The sequence below is a fragment of the Crocodylus porosus genome, unplaced genomic scaffold, assembly GCF_001723895.1.
Source record: "Crocodylus porosus isolate Cpor-Errol unplaced genomic scaffold, CroPor_comp1, whole genome shotgun sequence".
In the NCBI taxonomy this organism is placed as follows: domain Eukaryota; kingdom Metazoa; phylum Chordata; order Crocodylia; family Crocodylidae; genus Crocodylus; species Crocodylus porosus.
The window spans coordinates 20,689,431-20,706,951 of record NW_017728949.1 but is presented as its reverse complement, the minus strand read 5'-3'; the positions used below and the strand labels follow the sequence as shown (position 1 = coordinate 20,706,951).

At 47.5% G+C, this 17,521-nt stretch overlaps 1 protein-coding gene across 5 annotated transcripts in view; it reads left to right on the top strand.

Moving 5' to 3' along the window:
* The window catches only part of COL18A1 (collagen type XVIII alpha 1 chain), a 161,776-nt gene that overhangs the window by 134,737 nt on the left and 9,518 nt on the right, over positions 1–17,521 (top strand). For 3 of the 5 annotated variants that reach the window (XM_019553636.1, XM_019553637.1, XM_019553634.1), the window contains exons 21-34: positions 1,449–1,484; positions 1,928–2,011; positions 3,529–3,558; positions 3,699–3,725; positions 4,232–4,294; positions 5,432–5,506; positions 6,203–6,238; positions 8,030–8,083; positions 9,335–9,409; positions 11,218–11,283; positions 12,175–12,217; positions 14,167–14,229; positions 16,617–16,660; positions 17,245–17,376. In XM_019553636.1, the coding sequence (XP_019409181.1) occupies positions 1,449–1,484; positions 1,928–2,011; positions 3,529–3,558; positions 3,699–3,725; positions 4,232–4,294; positions 5,432–5,506; positions 6,203–6,238; positions 8,030–8,083; positions 9,335–9,409; positions 11,218–11,283; positions 12,175–12,217; positions 14,167–14,229; positions 16,617–16,660; positions 17,245–17,376 (828 nt within the window). The remainder of the gene's footprint in view (positions 1–1,448; positions 1,485–1,927; positions 2,012–3,528; positions 3,559–3,698; positions 3,726–4,231; positions 4,295–5,431; positions 5,507–6,202; positions 6,239–8,029; positions 8,084–9,334; positions 9,410–11,217; positions 11,284–12,174; positions 12,218–14,166; positions 14,230–16,616; positions 16,661–17,244; positions 17,377–17,521) is intronic. The other 2 variants (XM_019553633.1, XM_019553635.1) reach the window with 2 other exon arrangements.

The following is a 17,521-nucleotide window of genomic DNA, read 5'->3' as shown; positions in this document are numbered from 1 at the left end:
TCATCAGATGCTACTAAATAAATAAATAAAAATACCCAATTCAAAATGGATTGTTTTGAATGACTGATTTTTATCAACCCTGGTCCTTAGAGCAAAGGTGGTTGGCACAGCCTCTTCCCTTGGAGTGTCTTCAGCCATTCACATCCCTTTTAGACAGTGCCATACCAACTAAGTTTGGTGCCTGGTGCAAAGTCCTCAGTGGCAGCCCGCCCTCACCCTGCACACAGAGGTGGTGGCCCCTCTCTACCCCATGCTTGCCCAGGAGTGCACACAGCGGTGGAGCCACCCTTCTCCTGTGTCCGCGCCCCCACAAACGAGTCACTCATGGTTCTGTCCTGCGCCCTGCCCTGTCTGGGCAGCGCCTGCTGGTGTCCCTTCGCTTTGACACCCAGGGTGGTTGCCCTGCTCACCCCCACCCCCCCTTGCTATGGCACTGCTTTTAGACCAGCAAGCTGAGCTCTTTTTATGCCATGTTCCTTCCCAGCAGGCTTTCATAGACCCGTGATCTCCTGTTGCAGCTGACCCCAAGAACTGCAGTACCCAACCTCCCCCAGTCCTGGGGAGGAGGGGAGTACCGGGCTATCTTGCACCTTGGAAATCCACTCCTGGGCCCTGAGCATGGCATCATCCCAGACCATAGAATTGCTGTCCAAGGCCACTTCCCTTCCCCTAACCTTTTGGTAACCTTTGAAGCAGGGCAGTGCTTTCTACACCAGCCTCCCTTACTAGCCTAACACCCAAGTGAGTGCTTGGCATTCAGGCCTCAAACATCCAGTCTTGGAGTGCACAGTGCTTGTACACTTCCTGTTGACCCCTCTCCTGCTCCAGGCAGCCTGTCCTTCCCAAAGCACAGAGGTTGAACTGGCAGATGCAAAAACCTCATGCATTGATAATTCTTGGGGGGAAATCTAATGTTCTCCTTGCAGTGGAAAGTTCTATCAATGGAGGCTCGTGCATTCTGCAGCAAGGATGCAGCTATTACAGGCTCCAAAAAGGAATCTTTTAAACCATATGGATGCAAGTCATAAGTTTCAATTTCACTTCCAATCATAGCTACTGGCTTATTAAATGACAAAGTTGTACTGTATGAGTTATCCAGCATGGCCTGTAGTCACCTATGGGAAAAATCTTGTTGCTACAAAAAGATGACACAGGATATGTGAACCTATAATGTGCCTTTGCTATCTCTGAACCAGCTCTTCCCATTAAAGCATTACCATGAAGGTAGAGAGAGAAATAATTTCCCCCAAAAGTGTTATGAGATGTTAAGTAGTAGAACTTGCCTCCATTTGCATGCTATTTTAAGTTCAGTGAAAGATGCTGCCTCTGAGTGCTCATTAGAAGACCACTTTAGAAAACCTGAATATTGTGAGTATCATATGTTCCTCTGTTCAGAGAAAGTGTTCTGTAGTTAAGTAGCTGCTTATCTATAACACTTTTCATTACAGGGACCAAAGGGTGATCAAGGCAGCCCAGGGGTTAAAGTAAGTACTGTTCTGGATTTAGAGCAAGAACATCCTTTTTTTTTAAAAAAGGTGATAGGATGAGACAAAGCTTAGCCATCATTCTAACACATGGAGTATCTTTAAACCAGTCCTGGCACATGTCTTGTTCAGCATTGATTCAAATACTAAGGGGAGGGGGAACAGTGGGGTAGGGATGGCCATTTTGTTACTTGACTCATTCTGGATATAAAAGACCGGGCTGTCATGGAACTTAATCCAGCTGAGGTTCTGGGCTGTGTGCCTTTGAGCTGCTCTGTCATGCTGTTTGGAAGCAATTCTTTCAGATTGTTTCATCTCCGTACCTATAAGTCAAGGTGCATGGCACCATGGGTTCAAGTAGGGTGGAACAGAGAGGCTTTAAGAATGGTTGCTTTTTAAAACACGCTGACAAAAAGTCACGCTGAATTATTTTTCTCTGTCAGGGTGAACGAGGTCAAGATGGAGTTGGACTGCCAGGTCCCCCTGGGCCCCCAGGACCCCCAGGAGAGATTGTCTATGCCTCCAATGTAAGTGTGTTTTCCCTTCCCTGTCTGGCACCTCTTTGTGCAGTCTAGCACGAGCACATTGTCTTTTCAGCACAAGCCATTGTCGTCTCCTGCAGGCTGCTTTGGGAAAGTTAGTGCAGTCTTGACTCCTTGTTTGAGGAGTGACTTTCATTCTGAACCAGCTCAAGGAAATTGCTGCTTCCTCATTTTGACTAATGTGGCTGTATGCTCTAAAACTAAAAAGAATTTGAAAGCCTTGAGTCACTATTGCCCAGGCCTGTGGGCTTGGTAATGCCCTGAGCCTGCAATCATTCTGGTGGGTAAATATACTCACACCTGAATAAAATTGTGCCTGTATGTAAGTGAGGGCAGGATCAGGGTAATCTTTAGTACTAGCATTAAGAGAAGACACACATGCTTCATATCAAATGAAAGATGAATTTTTTGGAGTTGGTCACCCTGCAAATGCTCACGTACTGAGCTTCCCTTTCTGAGGTTATCAGGGCTACTCATGTCCTCAGTGAAGTGAGCTACTGAGCCTGGATAAGCCCAGGAGCATGCAAGAAGCCATCCCTGTGGTCAGCTGGGCTCCATGGGATTGCAGGGCTCTGCCTATCTGGATCCAGCCACAGGAAACGGCTGGGGGAGTAGACGCTGCTGTTTCCTCTCAGAATAGGGTGGACTAATGTTACCTCAACTTGAAAACTGAATGAGGGGCCACGGAGCAGGTGAAGAGGTTCCATAACAGGTGGAAAGATTTAAAAAGAGAGAAGAGGGCTGAAGATAAAACACTCAGACCTTGGAGATAGGCAGTAAACAGCTGGCTGTCCAGATGAAAACTAGGTCCATGTAGCACAACAGAAAATCAGCATGAAGGTCCTAGTTGTGTAAGCATTTTCACATGGAAGTAATTTTAGGCCTAATGCTGCTGTTGTGCATGTACAGTTACTCAGGGGTCTAAACACATGTAGGATCTGATTTGAAAAATAGGCATCAGAAGAAGTTTAAAATTAAAAGTGCTAGCAAAACAAAATTAAAATCTAGTAAAAAGGTGGCTGTTAAGCTGAAGTTAGTAATAGGCAAAGGCATTTCAAAAATAACTGCTGAAGGTGTTCTGAATGTCTCTGAAACCAGGTTGTCTGCCTGGTTATCTGTTGCTGTTTCTTTGCCTTTTTAAATGAAACAGTGTGCATGAAGCAATATTCCCAACAGGAGCTTGCTATGGAAATCACAAATGAAAGTTATGTCTGTGGAAAAAGGAATATATCTGTTGGTGGGAAAGGGCAAAAATCAATAGAAATCCGAACTGCTACCTTGGGTTCTGCTGAGGCAGCTTGAGGGAGGGGAAGAGTTTCAACCCCTTTTCTGCAAGCTTAGGAACTGCTTCAACACCCATTTAAGTTTATGGGATGTATCTTATTGATTCTGGTAAGCTTTGGATCAGACCCATTGACTTCATTTTGGGCTTTACCTTGGGAAACCAATGGGATCAGATTTTTCAATGTGTATTTTGGGTTTTTTTGTTTTTGTTTTTTTAGAAAACATTGGCTGTTTTGCCAGGCCCAGAGGTATGTGACCCTTACCTTTCCCTTGTTGGTCTGTGAGAGTGACCTTATTGTCCCTCCTTCTTACTGACTTGTTTTAACTTAGTCCATTTTCCACAAAGAGGTAGTTTTCTGAGCTGTGTCCTTGTTGTTCCTTCCCTCAGGGCAGACCAGGTCATGCTGGCTTCCCGGTGAGTCACTTTTTGGGTTTTTATTTGGTGGAGCCATGGTTGGTAATGTTAACGCTGCCAGAATCACGTGTGATGAGTCTATAACCATAGTGAACTTTTTAAACCGACACTCCACGTATGAACATCCACAGATCCGGCTCTGGTTGGAACCTCAGCCTGGTTCCAAATATTGTGGTTTGAGTTCCCCCCTAAACCAGATCCCCAGCTGATGTACCCCCATATCACTCCACAATAGGGTCAAATTCTCAGCTGGTATAAACTGGTAAAACTTCACTGGAGTTGGTGGAAAGAGGGAGGAAAGGGGAGACTGGAGCAGTGTTTGAGTCTCAGCCCTATGGTTAGGGCTTGGCTCCCACTTGTGTGAAGGAATGCCTTTGATGTATGCCAGTGGTTTGCATTTGCAGTCACCCTGATTTTCTGTGGCCAAATGTGGGGAATATTTGGTAGGGATGCTGGTATCATAATGTACCTTTTTCACTGTTATTCCTCTGTCCCTCTGTCTGTAGGGCCCAGTGGGACCTAAAGGAGAGGCAGGATCCCCAGGGCTCCAAGGCTTTCCAGGGCTGAAGGTAGGTTGGCTTGTTCATGCTGGTTTCCCCATGTCAGGCTGCAGTGTTCTGCCTCTGCATTTTGATTCCCGGGAACATCATTCCCTGTCACTTCAAGGTTGCTGTTCTCAGGGTTGGGTTTCCCATCCCATCGTCCTGTTGATTTTATGCAGAGGCACTAAATTCAGCTGTTTCACAACTCAGATTCTGCAACTGCTGCAGTCCAGAGATAACCCACACAGTTGGACACAAATGAATATGGTGCTTTATACTTAGTTTTTTAACTCATCGGAGTAAAGATTATCTGAGAAACTGAAGATGTAAAGTACAATCATCTGGTGGCTCACTCTCCAATAAATGCTGCAGCATTGCTCCCTACTGTGCAGGGGATAAGTTTAAATATCTCTAGTGATGGATCTTTTCCTCCTTCAGTTTGGAAGCCACAGTATGGCCTAGGGCTAAGTTATAACTTTCGTTAGCATCCATATGAAGCAAAGCTATGCAGGGTCAGTGATGCTTAGTGGCCTGCCCAAAGTGCACAGTGTGGAGGTGTTCTTTGATCTATGTTGGCAAGGCACAGAGCTGATGGAGAAGGGGACGAAAAGAATCATAAAGAAGTAGGACTGGAAGGGACCTCAGGAGGTCATCTAGTCCAGCCCCCTGCTCAAGGCAGGTACATCCTTATCCAAAGCATCCCATACAAGTCCTTTTCTAAACGATTCCTAAAATTCCACAAATAGCCCTGTCACACAGCTACAAGATGCATAGTCCAAGGACACAAGGCAAAGCTGGGGGGGTGATGCCAGTGTCAATATTTTACCACTGCAGGGTTGTTAAATACACACAAGATTCAAGGAACAGGACTAAAGTCCCTGTCTACTTGTAAATTATACCTCTCTAAATCAGTCTGTTTTTGAGACAATGTGGTGTACACTGCATCATACAACACCGTGTGCACAGATACAATTTAGCCCTCTGTGGGTCTAGCTGGATTGGATTTCTCTTTCAAGAGACTCCATGCAAAGTATTAATTCTGGGTTGCAGCTCTCCATGACTCTTTGCTGTGCCATAAGAGAGCTCTGAAAAGTCTTTTACTGTTTGGTGTGGAGGGGGTTGCTGCCAGTTGGATTCCTCCTTGTTTTTGTTTTCTACTGCTAGGGTGAAAAAGGAGAGCCTGGAGTGATCATTGGCCCGGACGGGACAGTCACAGCCCTTGACACAAAAGGAGAAAAGGTCCATACATTTATCTGAGCTTTAAGTGGGAATGATTTGAACATTTACCTGGCTCTTTAGCATTGTGCAAGCTGGAGGATGTCCTGGTGCACAGCCCCAGCCAAGTAGAGCACCACTTCCAGGAGAAGCAGGAATGGCTGGCTGGGAGGGACCTTTTTAGGGGCCAGCCTGCCTGCTCACTTGAAAATGCTCCTGTGCCAGCCAGTCACGTTCATCAGTGGTAGGCGTCAGTGTGTGAGGGCACTTTCCCAATCTCCCTGGCAGCTCTGGGGATGTGGGAGCTGCTGTGGCTGGCTATGGCACATTGAACTGCTCCTTTCTCTTTTTACTTCAGAATTCCTTGGTGAGGACACTGAACTACTCAGCTGTCTCCTAACTTCCTACCCCATAGCTCTGTGCCCACAAAGTCTGTTTGCTTTGTCTGTCAGGACCCTGAGTACTGGCTCATGACTTGAAATGTTCCTGCTACATGGGAATCAGTCAGGGATCTCATCAACAACACTCACAAGATTTTCCCTATACCTGAGGGCCCCTGTTTACTAGAGAGTATTGGAGCAGTAGGAATGAATAAGAGGTCAGATGCTTTCTAGTCACTTGGCTGCAAGAGCTGTTAGTGGGAGAGATGACTGGGGGCAAGCAGTGGGGTAGCCACAGTTACATTAAGAACAACTCTTTCTCCTGTTTCTTTGCACACAGGGTGAACCAGGGCTGAGGGGACCAGTGGGCCCACTGGTAAGACACCAGCTACATTCCTTTTGTACTGTGTGGCTAAGGAATGACTTTTTCATGTCCTCTGTAGGGCAAGGATTCACTGAAACTGAGGATGGCCCAAATGAGTGACACAGTATTGCCATCCCCACTGTGTCAAAAATCATGAGACAAACTCTTAAAAATCAAGAGATTTGACATGTGAATCATGAGATGCTATTTTTGAAGTGTGCGTGTGTGTGTTGGGGGGAGTTACTTGTGAAGATGTGGGGGGCTGTGTGTGTGTGTGTGTGTGTGTATATGGGCTTTAGAGCCTGGGGGGGGTCCCTGCACACCTTGGCAGAATGTGGGGTACTGTGGGTCAGGAATGAGGGGGGGCAGCAGGGCTGGGGGGGGGCCTGTGGCTTGGGAGTGAGGGGCAGGGAGAGAGATACACACAGATGCAGACACATAGACATGCAGATATCACCCACCTAGTAAGTGAAGGGGAAGGGGCAGGAGGGGGCAGATCGAGGCCCCCACGGTTAGGGGAGCAGGGGCTGGGGTGAATGGGGCCCTGGGACCGGGGCATATTGTGCGACAGAGCCATGGGCAGCTCATCCAGAGGCAAGGAGGGGTGCAGCTCCCTGCAGCTGCATGTACCCCCAGGGGAGGCATGGGAGACATGTGCCCCCTCTAGGGCAGAGGCGGGCTGCCTGCTACCGGCTGGGGCTCTGCGCAGTTATGCCTTTGCCCCAGGAACTGCACACTGCTATTGCCACCTGCTGGGCAGGCAGGGGACGTACGGTGCGGCCGGCATGCATCTCCCAGGGCAGAGTTTGCCCCCTTAGCTGCGCACTGGCCACACCATGTGTCCCCTGCCCACCCGGTAGTGGGAGGCACACTGGCGTCATGAGCTCTCAGGGCAAAGGCAGCAGGGCACAGAGCCATAGCTCGCAGTAGGCAGCCCGCCTCTGGATGAACTGCCTGTGGCTCTGTTGCACAACCTCTCATGGCTCCATTCACCCCAGTTCCTGCCCCAGTCCCTCTCTCACCATAGGGGCCTCGATCTGCCCCCCATGCCCCTTCCCTCTCCCTCCACAGACTTACCAGCTGGGCACTTTCTACATGTACCAGAAGAAAAAATCCCAGGATCTGAGGGTTCTGTCATGAGATCATGAGTCAGAGATAATTTGACTTAGAAATCGCAAGTCTCATGATTTTTCTGCAGGGGTTGGCATTACTGGTGACACATCAAATGGAATGTTTTCCCTATTCCTTTTGATGGAAGCAAGGTCAAAGCTGCAGCTTAAGTCTCCTTGTATCCTATTTAAAAATATGTGCAAAGGACCAAAACCAGGTTTTGTGTCTGAAAAGCCAGCCCAGGAGGGCACTGCTTAGAGGCAAGCAAAGTCTGTAGCAAGCCCCACGCAGCACAGAATAGTCAGCCTCAGAAGTCAAGTCTGTGGGACAACTTCATAGCTTGCTCTGGAGCCAAACATATTCCAGATAGAATAACGTTAATCAGGAGCACAAGTCTGGATTCTCTAAATTCTTTCATAGTGGGTGAATTTCAACCCTGATATCTCTGGAATTAGTGCTGAGCAACATTTACATGTCTTCCATGCCAGAGGCACAGGAAAGCCCAGCTGTGTTGAATAGGAGAATATCTGTAGCTAGGAAGTAAAGAGCACAAAGACAAAGGAACAAATTGTGGCCTTAGAAGGTACTTTTCCATCACAGCACAGAGGCAGCAATATCCCGTGCATTCCCATGCTGCCCCACAGTCATCCCTGTGTGCATGAAACCTAAGTGTGTGTGATTCTTTTCTTTCAGGGCCCGCATGGACGGCCTGGACAGAAGGGAGAGATTGGCTTTCCTGGTAGACCTGTAAGGACCTCTCATAGTTCACCTTTGATTTGGTCTCTGTTCCTGTCAAGTGCATTGTTTCTCCAGATGAAATGCTCCTGTTGTTCCTCTCCCCAGCTGATGCCACCTGCTTGTAGACTCCCTGGATGGCAAAGCTGTGGCTCAAAGAAATGGAGGCAGCCTCCATCTCAGCTAACATGAGGATGGGGAATGCTGGTTTATACACCTGGGCAGATGTAGAATTTTGAAAAGTGCAGTACAGATGGGAAGATGCATCATCACACATAAAAACAACACATTTTTTCCAGTTAAAAAGAAACCAGAAGCTTTACTAATATGTTAGGGGCCCAGGGCTGGATTACTCACTTTAAGATTGAAGCAAAAACAAATATAACTTTATTGGAATGAGATAAAAACAATCTGCTGGACTGTGAAATAGGAGCAACATTCAGAGGAGCTGCTGACAGACAGCAGAATTGCAGAACCAAGGATAGCGTGATTGGTGGACCATCAAGACTGTTAAAAAGAAGAGAAGGCGTGAAGTTTAGAAGGTGACAGGTAGATTGTAATGAGCCATGAAATCAAGTGATTCCTTCATTTCTGTCTGGCTAGAAATGCTGCTGCCACTGCCAGGCAGTTGATTTTAAACTTTGGGTGGAGTAGGAATCAAAAGGGGGTACAAGTACACCCTTTTCTATACTAAAAAGCAGAATTACATAAATCTGGCAGACCTTAAGGGTAGAAAACTTTTCTGAATCTTTGAGGGTTTGTAATCCTCTGCCCCAAGATATTTTCCTGTCTGACTTAGAGTAGTGCTGCATCCCTGAGACACCATCAGCTGCTCCCCTGATGTGTAATAGCTGATGCCTCATATTCATAGTGTTTGTGTCTTAGCAGAGCAGCTGTGTAAGATCCACATCTGAAAATGTACTCCTGGTGTTTTTAGAGGGTGAACAAACTGAAAGCTGTGCTACACTGAAGTCTGAGAGAGTGGGGGGTCCATAAGAAACTCCTTTCTCCCCAGCACCTGGCAGTGGGGAGGAGCCCAGGTGCTTCTGTCTTCTCCAGTGCTTCTGCTGGGTTGGAAGACAAGGAGGTCAGGCCTGTCAAATGGGAGTAGGCTTTGTTTACAGCTAACCTACTCCCCTGCACAAGACTTTTTGAGTTGCAGTTTATCTTGTCAGTGTCTTCAGTTGGCATTAACACAAGCAGTATCTGCAAAAACACACTGTCCTGTAGGTCCAGGGACTGATCTGTGCTTTTTATCCCCAGGGTCGTCCTGGCATGAATGGGCTGAAGGGTGAGAAAGGTGACCCTGCAGACCCTAGTGGAGGGTTTGGCGTACCGGTAAGTGCTCACTGAAGTGCCTGCCTTTCCCAGGGTGCTGCAGCTGGCTGTGGAAATGGCTTTTCTTGCTGCTGTTTGCACCTAATTAAAGGCTCCATTGGTCTAAAGAGATGTGACCCCATGTGTAGAGAGAGGGATGCGATCCCTGCCCCAAGGAGCCAGCAGCCATAGGCCAAGAGAGGTAGCAGCAAGCAAGTTGAATGAGTGAAGAAAGTGATTTGGAGAGGAGCTGGAGGGCTGAAGTACTAGGATGAAGCCATGTCTATGCCCATTTTGAAGGCACAGAGCTCAACTCATTGTAGAAGAGAATACAAACTTGCTGCTTAAGGGCATGATCATTGGTCCTGGGTTCTCTGCTGCTATTTCCCACCATAGGCATGTGCCAGCTGCATTGTACTGAGTGTCGTTCCTGCTTCTATCCCTCCCGACTGCTGCATAGCAGACAGCGCAGTGTGTGAATGGAGCAGTGCCAAGTGCCACTGGTGATTTGTTCCCTGGAAGGCAGTATTCATGGCACTACCACCATGGCTTCCACTTCCCTCCCCTTTACCAGTTGTCCCAGACAGTAATTCTTTCCCTTCTGGACTCCCACAAGCCCAACCTGCTGCATCCCACCATGCTCTGCTCTACTTTGCTCAAACCCCACAGTCATGTCCCACCCATTCCTAGTTCCCATGAATGACATGTGCCCTCAGTGGCTGGGGGGCTTGGCGATGCTGGAGGCAGTAAGCAGGGAGCTCCCACAGACACTGCTGGCACTGGTGGGGGGGGGTGGTATGTGCCAAGCAGAGCTCAGCGATCACTTGGAGATCGCGATTGCTGACCACCCGCAGATGCTGCTGGCAATGATGGCAACAGGGGTAGCAAGCAGTGACTACCCGCAGGTGCCACCAACAGTGTTGGCAGTGCATTTTCGTAGGGGGTGCACTGCCATGCTCACGGGATGCACATGCACCTGTGTGCGCCCCCTATGCGTCACCACTTCTAGTTCCTGCTCCTGTGTCAGACTGAAATCAGAGCATGGGCATAAAAACCAAGGGAGCACAGGGTGAGGGTGGAGATTTTATGATCCTCAGCCTCTCTCTGCTAACTGCCCATGAGCACACTGTTACCCACACTAAAGGAAAGCTAGCAGTGGCAACTCAGCCTTCAGTGAAAGAAGATAAAGCTGCTCAGGCTAGATTCAGGGTATCAGTGTTCACACATTCAGTGTTCCACTCTCACTCTGATCCTTTCGGGCTTTGGCCCCTCCTTCTACTGCAGGGAGTCAAGAATAGGTGGCCTCTAGCTCTGTGCCTCAGCAACTTGCTGATCTCTCTGGGAAATACAAATTTTCCTCCCTTGCCTGAACAAACCCCTTTTCCTCCACTGAAGTTCAGTGGTCTAGTTCCTTAGCACCATTGGATGGAAGCCTCTGTGACCATCAGTCTTCACTAATGTGGAGTACTTAATTGATTTAGGTGCCATCCCTAGACAACCAAATCCAAGTCTTAGAGGGGCTGGGTACCTGCTGGCCTCAGCTGGAATGATAGGTATTCAGCTTTGAAAGCCAGGTCTTGGACTATCTCAAAGTGATCCAGAGAAATAGAGGCCACATCTGGGAATATGGATGCAGGTGAAGAGCTGTATTGCATGCAGTGTCCCTGCTGCCTGCAGTGTTCTTGTAGCAAGGGGGTCACAGATAACTCTGCAAAAAAGAGTACAGCTGTGTTGTCATGTCCCAGCCCCTCCTATAGTGCATGCTTCATTAGGTTGATTGCACGTCAGACCAGGCTTCTCAAAACAAATCAATTCTTCCCTCTCTGCAGGGTCTTCCAGGTCCCCCAGGCCCTCCAGGCCCTCCTGGCAGCATAGTGCCCATCTATGACGGTAACGTAAGTAACTATCCTTACACTTCATCGCTCCATGCTGCAGTTTGGATACACGTAATGACCAGGACAAGAAACTCTAAAGGCATCTCCTTGCTCCATTTACTCCCCAATTTCAGCAATGTAGAGGGCATTTTGATTGGCCCGTGTGAACCCCTTTCTCAGGAGCTGGTGTCCAATATTAGAATAATAGAAAATGGTGACCAACAAAGGCAGTGCCACTATCTGATTTCATGATATGGTGCACTTTGGGTTAATGACTCAATAGCTCAAGGTATTATCCAGTCAAAGGACTGTGTATAAGATACTAATACAGCTCTCCAGGGCAGTCATCCACATAGCCTCCATATAGGACTAGGTGGAGGACAACTGCCTTTTAGCAAGTGCTAGTTAGACACCTGGAAACTCCTGTGTCCACTAAGGTGTGGAGAGAGAGCAGGGCCTGTGTTCCCCTCATCTCTGAACAAAGCAGATGAACTGGTGAGGGGGGAGGAGGTGGTCCTGGCTGACAGCATCTTTTTATTAGAACCTACTGGTTTCAACAGGTCAGCTGACAGCACCCACTGCCCAGCACGAGGGCATCTTGATCCAACTTTTGGGCCATTACAAATGGAGCATATAACCTGGCATCCAGTCATGATGAATGTGGACTCCATTAATGAGATACATGTTTAATACAGAAGCACATTCTACATTGGGAAAAAACAATACTAGAGTGAGCTGTATGTGGGCAGAGAGCACCCCACCAGCAGTGATATGTTCCATGCATGGTGCGCTGCATCAATGCATCGCTGGGCAGACCCTGACTGTAGCATGTGCTAGTCTGCAGCTCTGCCTGGCCAGAATGTGTCATAGGCCTTTCTTGTTTTTAAAGCTCTGTTATTTTTGTGTTTTCAGGCGTTTACTGAGGCAGGCCCTCCTGGACCTCCTGGCTTGCCAGGTAAGAATATACTAGTACTTGGAAGAGTAGTGAAAGAGGAATGGAGTCTTGATTTTTCCAATGAGCCAGTAATTAGAGCAGTGACATGAATGACTTCGGGAGAATTAGCCAGAAGGAAAGGGGTGGGATTTTAGAAAGTCCCAGTCAGGAGAGATGTTATTTGGAATGACTTAGTCTCTTAAATTTAAACTTTATCTGGATTTAACAGTGATGGGCTACAGCTAGCTACTGTAAAACCTGAATGAGTGAATGTGTTGTGCCCTGCAAAGGCCTTTACTGATAGGGCAGTTGGAATTTTTTTTTTTCTTCCCCTACAGAACATTTCCACAGGAAAGGGGAAAAAAAAAGAATGTTTATTGAAATTTCCTGTAAGAAATTCCAACTTTTCAGAGAAAAAATTAAAAACTAAAACATTTCATTTTCCAGCATACAGGGGTTTTTTGCTGAAAAAATCTAAATTTTTAGTGGTAAAGGAGTCACTTTCCATGAATATTTTCATTGTTCAGGATTCATTCCATAAACATTTTCAATCAAAAGATTTTGAAAATGTTCATGGAAAGTTCATGGAAAATGACAATATGTTACAAAAAATTCATGAAAAATTATGATAATAGACTGGGTTTTCAACAAGGTGAAAATTTTCCACCAGCTACTCCCTGCATAGCCCTATCATCTTCCTGCTCCACCTGCCCTTTTTGCTTTCTTTTGAGCTCTTCTGCATCCTGGCTAACACTGCTGCAAAATTCTTAGGGCAGGAACAGTGTACTCCTGCTGATTTGAGAGCTGCCTAGCACTTGCTACTTATTTCCTGCTGGAGGATTATTCCTTTTGTGTAGTAGAAACCTTCAGCTGTCTTTTGGGAACCTCAGCTATACATGTGGAGGGAGCGAGGCTGCTCTGACACACTGTAAATACAGTGCATCAGAGCAGACTTGATTAATCGAATCTGCTGGAGCACGGTAATTACTGCACTCCAGCAGACTCTAGTGTTATGTGTATCAGCGTCCCCATGCTAAAACATGGTGGTGGGGGCACTGACAAGCTTTAGTTAGTACCCCCATCGCCATTTTTCAACACAAGGATGCTGATGCACGTGATGCTCCAGGTGTTTTAATTAAAGCAGTTCTCAGAGCCTCTCTAATTAAAGCATACCCCCCCCTACTCCCAGAGCACATGTATTTTCCCAAAGGTGCAAAAGAGCCTGACATTCACGGAGGTCATCTATGTCCTCTCTGGGTAAAAACAGACATTGGGTTTATCCTGGGTCTGATTGTCCAGGGCTTTGACTTGCATAAAAACATGCGTTGGACTGTCATTTATACACAAAGCTTAAATGGCAATTAACTTGCATTAGCCACAGTTGTCCTGGGGACAAAGTGTTATCTCAGTACTTCACAGGTACTTGATGTGGGACTTAAAGTGGCACTTAAAATGTAGGTCTCCATGATCCCAGGATACAAGTCTTTGTCCCTACCGTATTTTAACCTGAGTCAGCCCTTATACTCAAGGATAGCTTTACCCTTTAGTGGGTTGCTCCTCAGCACTGAAGGGGTTTGGATGGAATACTCTACCTCTTCCTCTGCTATTTATCACTGAGTGATAGGCACATTAGCTGCCTCATTGCTTTATGGTTTTAAGAGCATGGCAGGAACCATAAAATGCCTCACACCTGTGACTGGCTGGGTTCACACAAGAATATGGGTTCCATTGGTTTTAAGAAACACATTTGAACACACGTTATCTGCTGTTAGGAAAGTCATCATTTGCCTGTAGCTCTTCCCCATCTTCCGCTGTACTGGTGAGAAGAGAACGCTGTGGTAAGGCGGGTGCAGAGAAAACAGTCATTTCCACTCTTTGCCACTAGATGTTGCCATAGTCCCAGTCTGTCCTCTCCATACTTTGTTTGATGTTCAAACCTGTGAAGACAATGTCAGTACTTTCTTTGGCAGGTTACCAGGGTGCCCCAGGACAGAAGGGTGAGAAAGGAGACACAGGTGCCCCAGGGCCCCCAGGTAAGTGAGCTTCTTGCAGTGGACAGATCTCTGACCTCCTGTCTGTCCTAAGCTGAACCGAGGTTACAGGAAGCAGGATCCTGCCTGGTGGCTAGACGGCTGGGTTGTATGCGTGTGTATTGCTGCAAAGAACAGCTTGTTTGTCAGTCTTGGAAGGACTGGTTGGGCATAGCTAATGCAAGCTGGAGGGGATGTTCATGTTCAGGAAGAAGTCACTGACACCTGCTGGCAGTAAGGGACACCATACCATGCAGCCACTGGGTCTCTTTGCCCTGCATTGTCTCACTCTGGCATCCACACTCAAAAGAAGGTATCACAGATTGCTTCTGTGCCATACATGGAAGTGGCCATACATGGTGCAAGGGCAGAGAAGAGATTCTGTCTGGCTGTGCTCCACCTTAACTTAGCAGCCAGCTGCATGTGTCTTTATCAGCCCCTTTGAATGTCCTTGGTTGACTGACTTGGGTTGGCTTAGCCAGTTAGGAGTATGAAAAACCTGTCTTCCTTTTTCCATTGCTCATACAACAGCTAGCTTCTCACTCACCTGTGCTGCAGTGGGCCCCTGGGCAGGGTCCAGCACAGTGAGGAGAGGCTCCTCATTCCCTCCTCTCCGGGTTGGGACACGGTAAAAGCATGCTACAAAATCATTCATGCACAGCCAGACTCACACCACTAGAGTATCAGACTGCTCTTTAATCTCTGGGTCACATCTTATGGGTGATGCCAGACATTGTGTGGGCATAGAGAGCTCACAAAGGCCCTGGCTAGACAAATCTCTTCATGTACAGTAATGTAAGGCAGCAGCATCTATGGCTTTTTTCCTGAGGGAGTGTTACACAGTGGGTGATCCCAAACCATGAAAACCGAGCAACTTCTGGGCTGCCAGATTTCCCAGCCCAGCCTCTGGGCAGAGATGCCCTCCTACTTAAGAGATGATCCAGCCCTTCTTGCAAGGATTAAACCCAATGGGACTTAGCTGCACCCATATACATCCATACAGCAAGACTCACCCCAAAGGATTTGCAGAGCTGACTGCTTGGTCTCCACAGGTCCCTCACTCTTCATTTCCTAGAGATACCTGTGTGCATGTATGTGCTTCTGCATACATTGTGGCTGCAGACACAGGGAGGGGTACTAGTGCCTGCCTCTCAACCTCGTTTACTGGAAAGGTTGCAAGGTGGGCAGTGAGATGGGGAATTACAAAATGGGAAAGAAGAGTCCCATGGTAAAGGCACTGGAAAGCTAAACTGGAGTCTACCCTTACCTCTGCCACAGACTTCCATGTGTGATGGCAGGCAGATCTCTTAAAGCAGACTTTTCCTAGGCAATCATGTATTTTGCATTCAGTTTCTGGTCTCTGACTTGAGACATTGATGTCTGATTTGCAGAAGTGCTGAGCTCTCACAGCTACCATGAATGTCACTGGGAGCTGTGCTCTGAACATATCTATTACTATATAATGCTATATGCTCTGAGCAATCTAGGACCTGATTTTTCAAACTGGGTACTCAGAATTAATTAGTGGATACTTTTGACTTTAATCTCCCTGTGCTTCAGTGTGCCAGCAGGAACATGGAAAGATGCAACCACCTTGCCTCTCAGGAGTGTTCTGAAGATAAATTCATTAACAGCTGTGAAACACTGAGATAATATAGTGATAAACAGCATGCAAAAACAGGCCAGGAGCTGATTAATCATTCTGTCTTCAGACCAGGCTTTGGATGGGGGCAGAACAGTACAGCATTGGGGACACATTTAACATGGAGGAATCAGCACAACATTAAATAGCAGTCTTTTCAGTGAGCACTGTCTGTGCAGTACAATGAATGAGGCAGGGATCCTGGGAAAACAATAGGATGCAACTGTGTAATTAAGGGCTGTCTCATAATGAATGCGGGGTGGGGGAGCAGTTCAAGGCTGCACAGGTAACCTGAATTCTGGCACTTCCTGAATTTTGCAACCTTAATGGTGTTCTTTTAACATAGGATTTACACGTGTGTATAGATGCACTTTTGCAGGTGTTTACATATATGGATGTGTAGCAAATCGGAGGTGTGTGATTTGCTTCCCATAATCATTTGCTGTGCAACATTGTATTCTGCAAACACAGAATTAACACAGAGCTGTTGTGCTCCGGGTTTATTTGTTGTGGTACAACATGAACTTATGGAGCAGAGCTGATTTCTCTCCCTAGTTGACTCAAGAACCACAGTTCTTCATTCTGTTAACTTTAGGGTGTGGGGTGCAAGTTGCCCCCAGCCCCAGTGAGGTGAGACAAGAATGCCGGATAGTGATGAAGCTAAGAGAAGTGTTTGAGACGCAGTGTAAAGGAGCCTCATTCAGCCTGTGTACTACCCACTCTGACAGTTTCCCCTGTTTGTTCACAGGCCAGTTCCCTTATGACCTCAGCCAATTTGGTGCCGCTTTTCGGGTAGGTACATGTTCCAGTAGCACTGAGTCCTGCTATTTCTCTGTGGTCAGTGGGATTCTTGTGTGTGGCAGCACTAGTAGCGGGCACCAACATGAAGTGGGTATGGTGCTGAAAGGAGTTTGGGGTTATGTGTTGCCCATCTGCAGCCATCACTGCAGACTGTGGGAGTCTTCAGTGCAGTGGCTGAAGAGCCATGTGACCATTCACACTGAAAAGCAGATTATAGCTTTCATGGCATGGGAAGCCAAACTTCTACAGTGCACAGATGTCAAATTGTCCTGCCTGAATCACATGCCCTAAGAGGAGTGGCAGTACCACATCTGGGGCTGATACGCTCAGGGTGGATCAGCTCCCTACAGCCACAAGCAGTGACAGGAAATACACAGTGCCCCAGGCCATGCATCACAGTGCAAGTCTGTCAAGCCTGTGCTTGTTGGAACCTGGTCTGTTCGGTCAAAAGTGACAGGGTTAATCTGCGAGAAGAATTCAGCATGCTGCTATACTCAGGTTTGGGTTGGATGTGATCTGTATGTCAGCTGTTTGGCATATGGACAGACTACAGTAATTATAACTGCTTTCCTTAGGGTGAAAAAGGAGAGCGAGGGGACTCCGGCTTAAAAGGCGAAAAAGGCGAGCCTGCTGGGGGAACACTATATGGACCAGGCGTTGTTGGACAGCCGGGCCCTCCTGGCCCCCAGGGCTACCCTGGTCTTCCGGTAAGATGCCCCTGATGGCAGTGGGTGTGGGGCTCATTCGTGAGCATGTGCGCCTCTTGTGCTCTGAGCACCAAGGAGGCCCTAGGATGGAGTGGGATGGGGCAGGTGGCAGGTAGCCCAGCATTATCACCACCCTAGGAAGTAG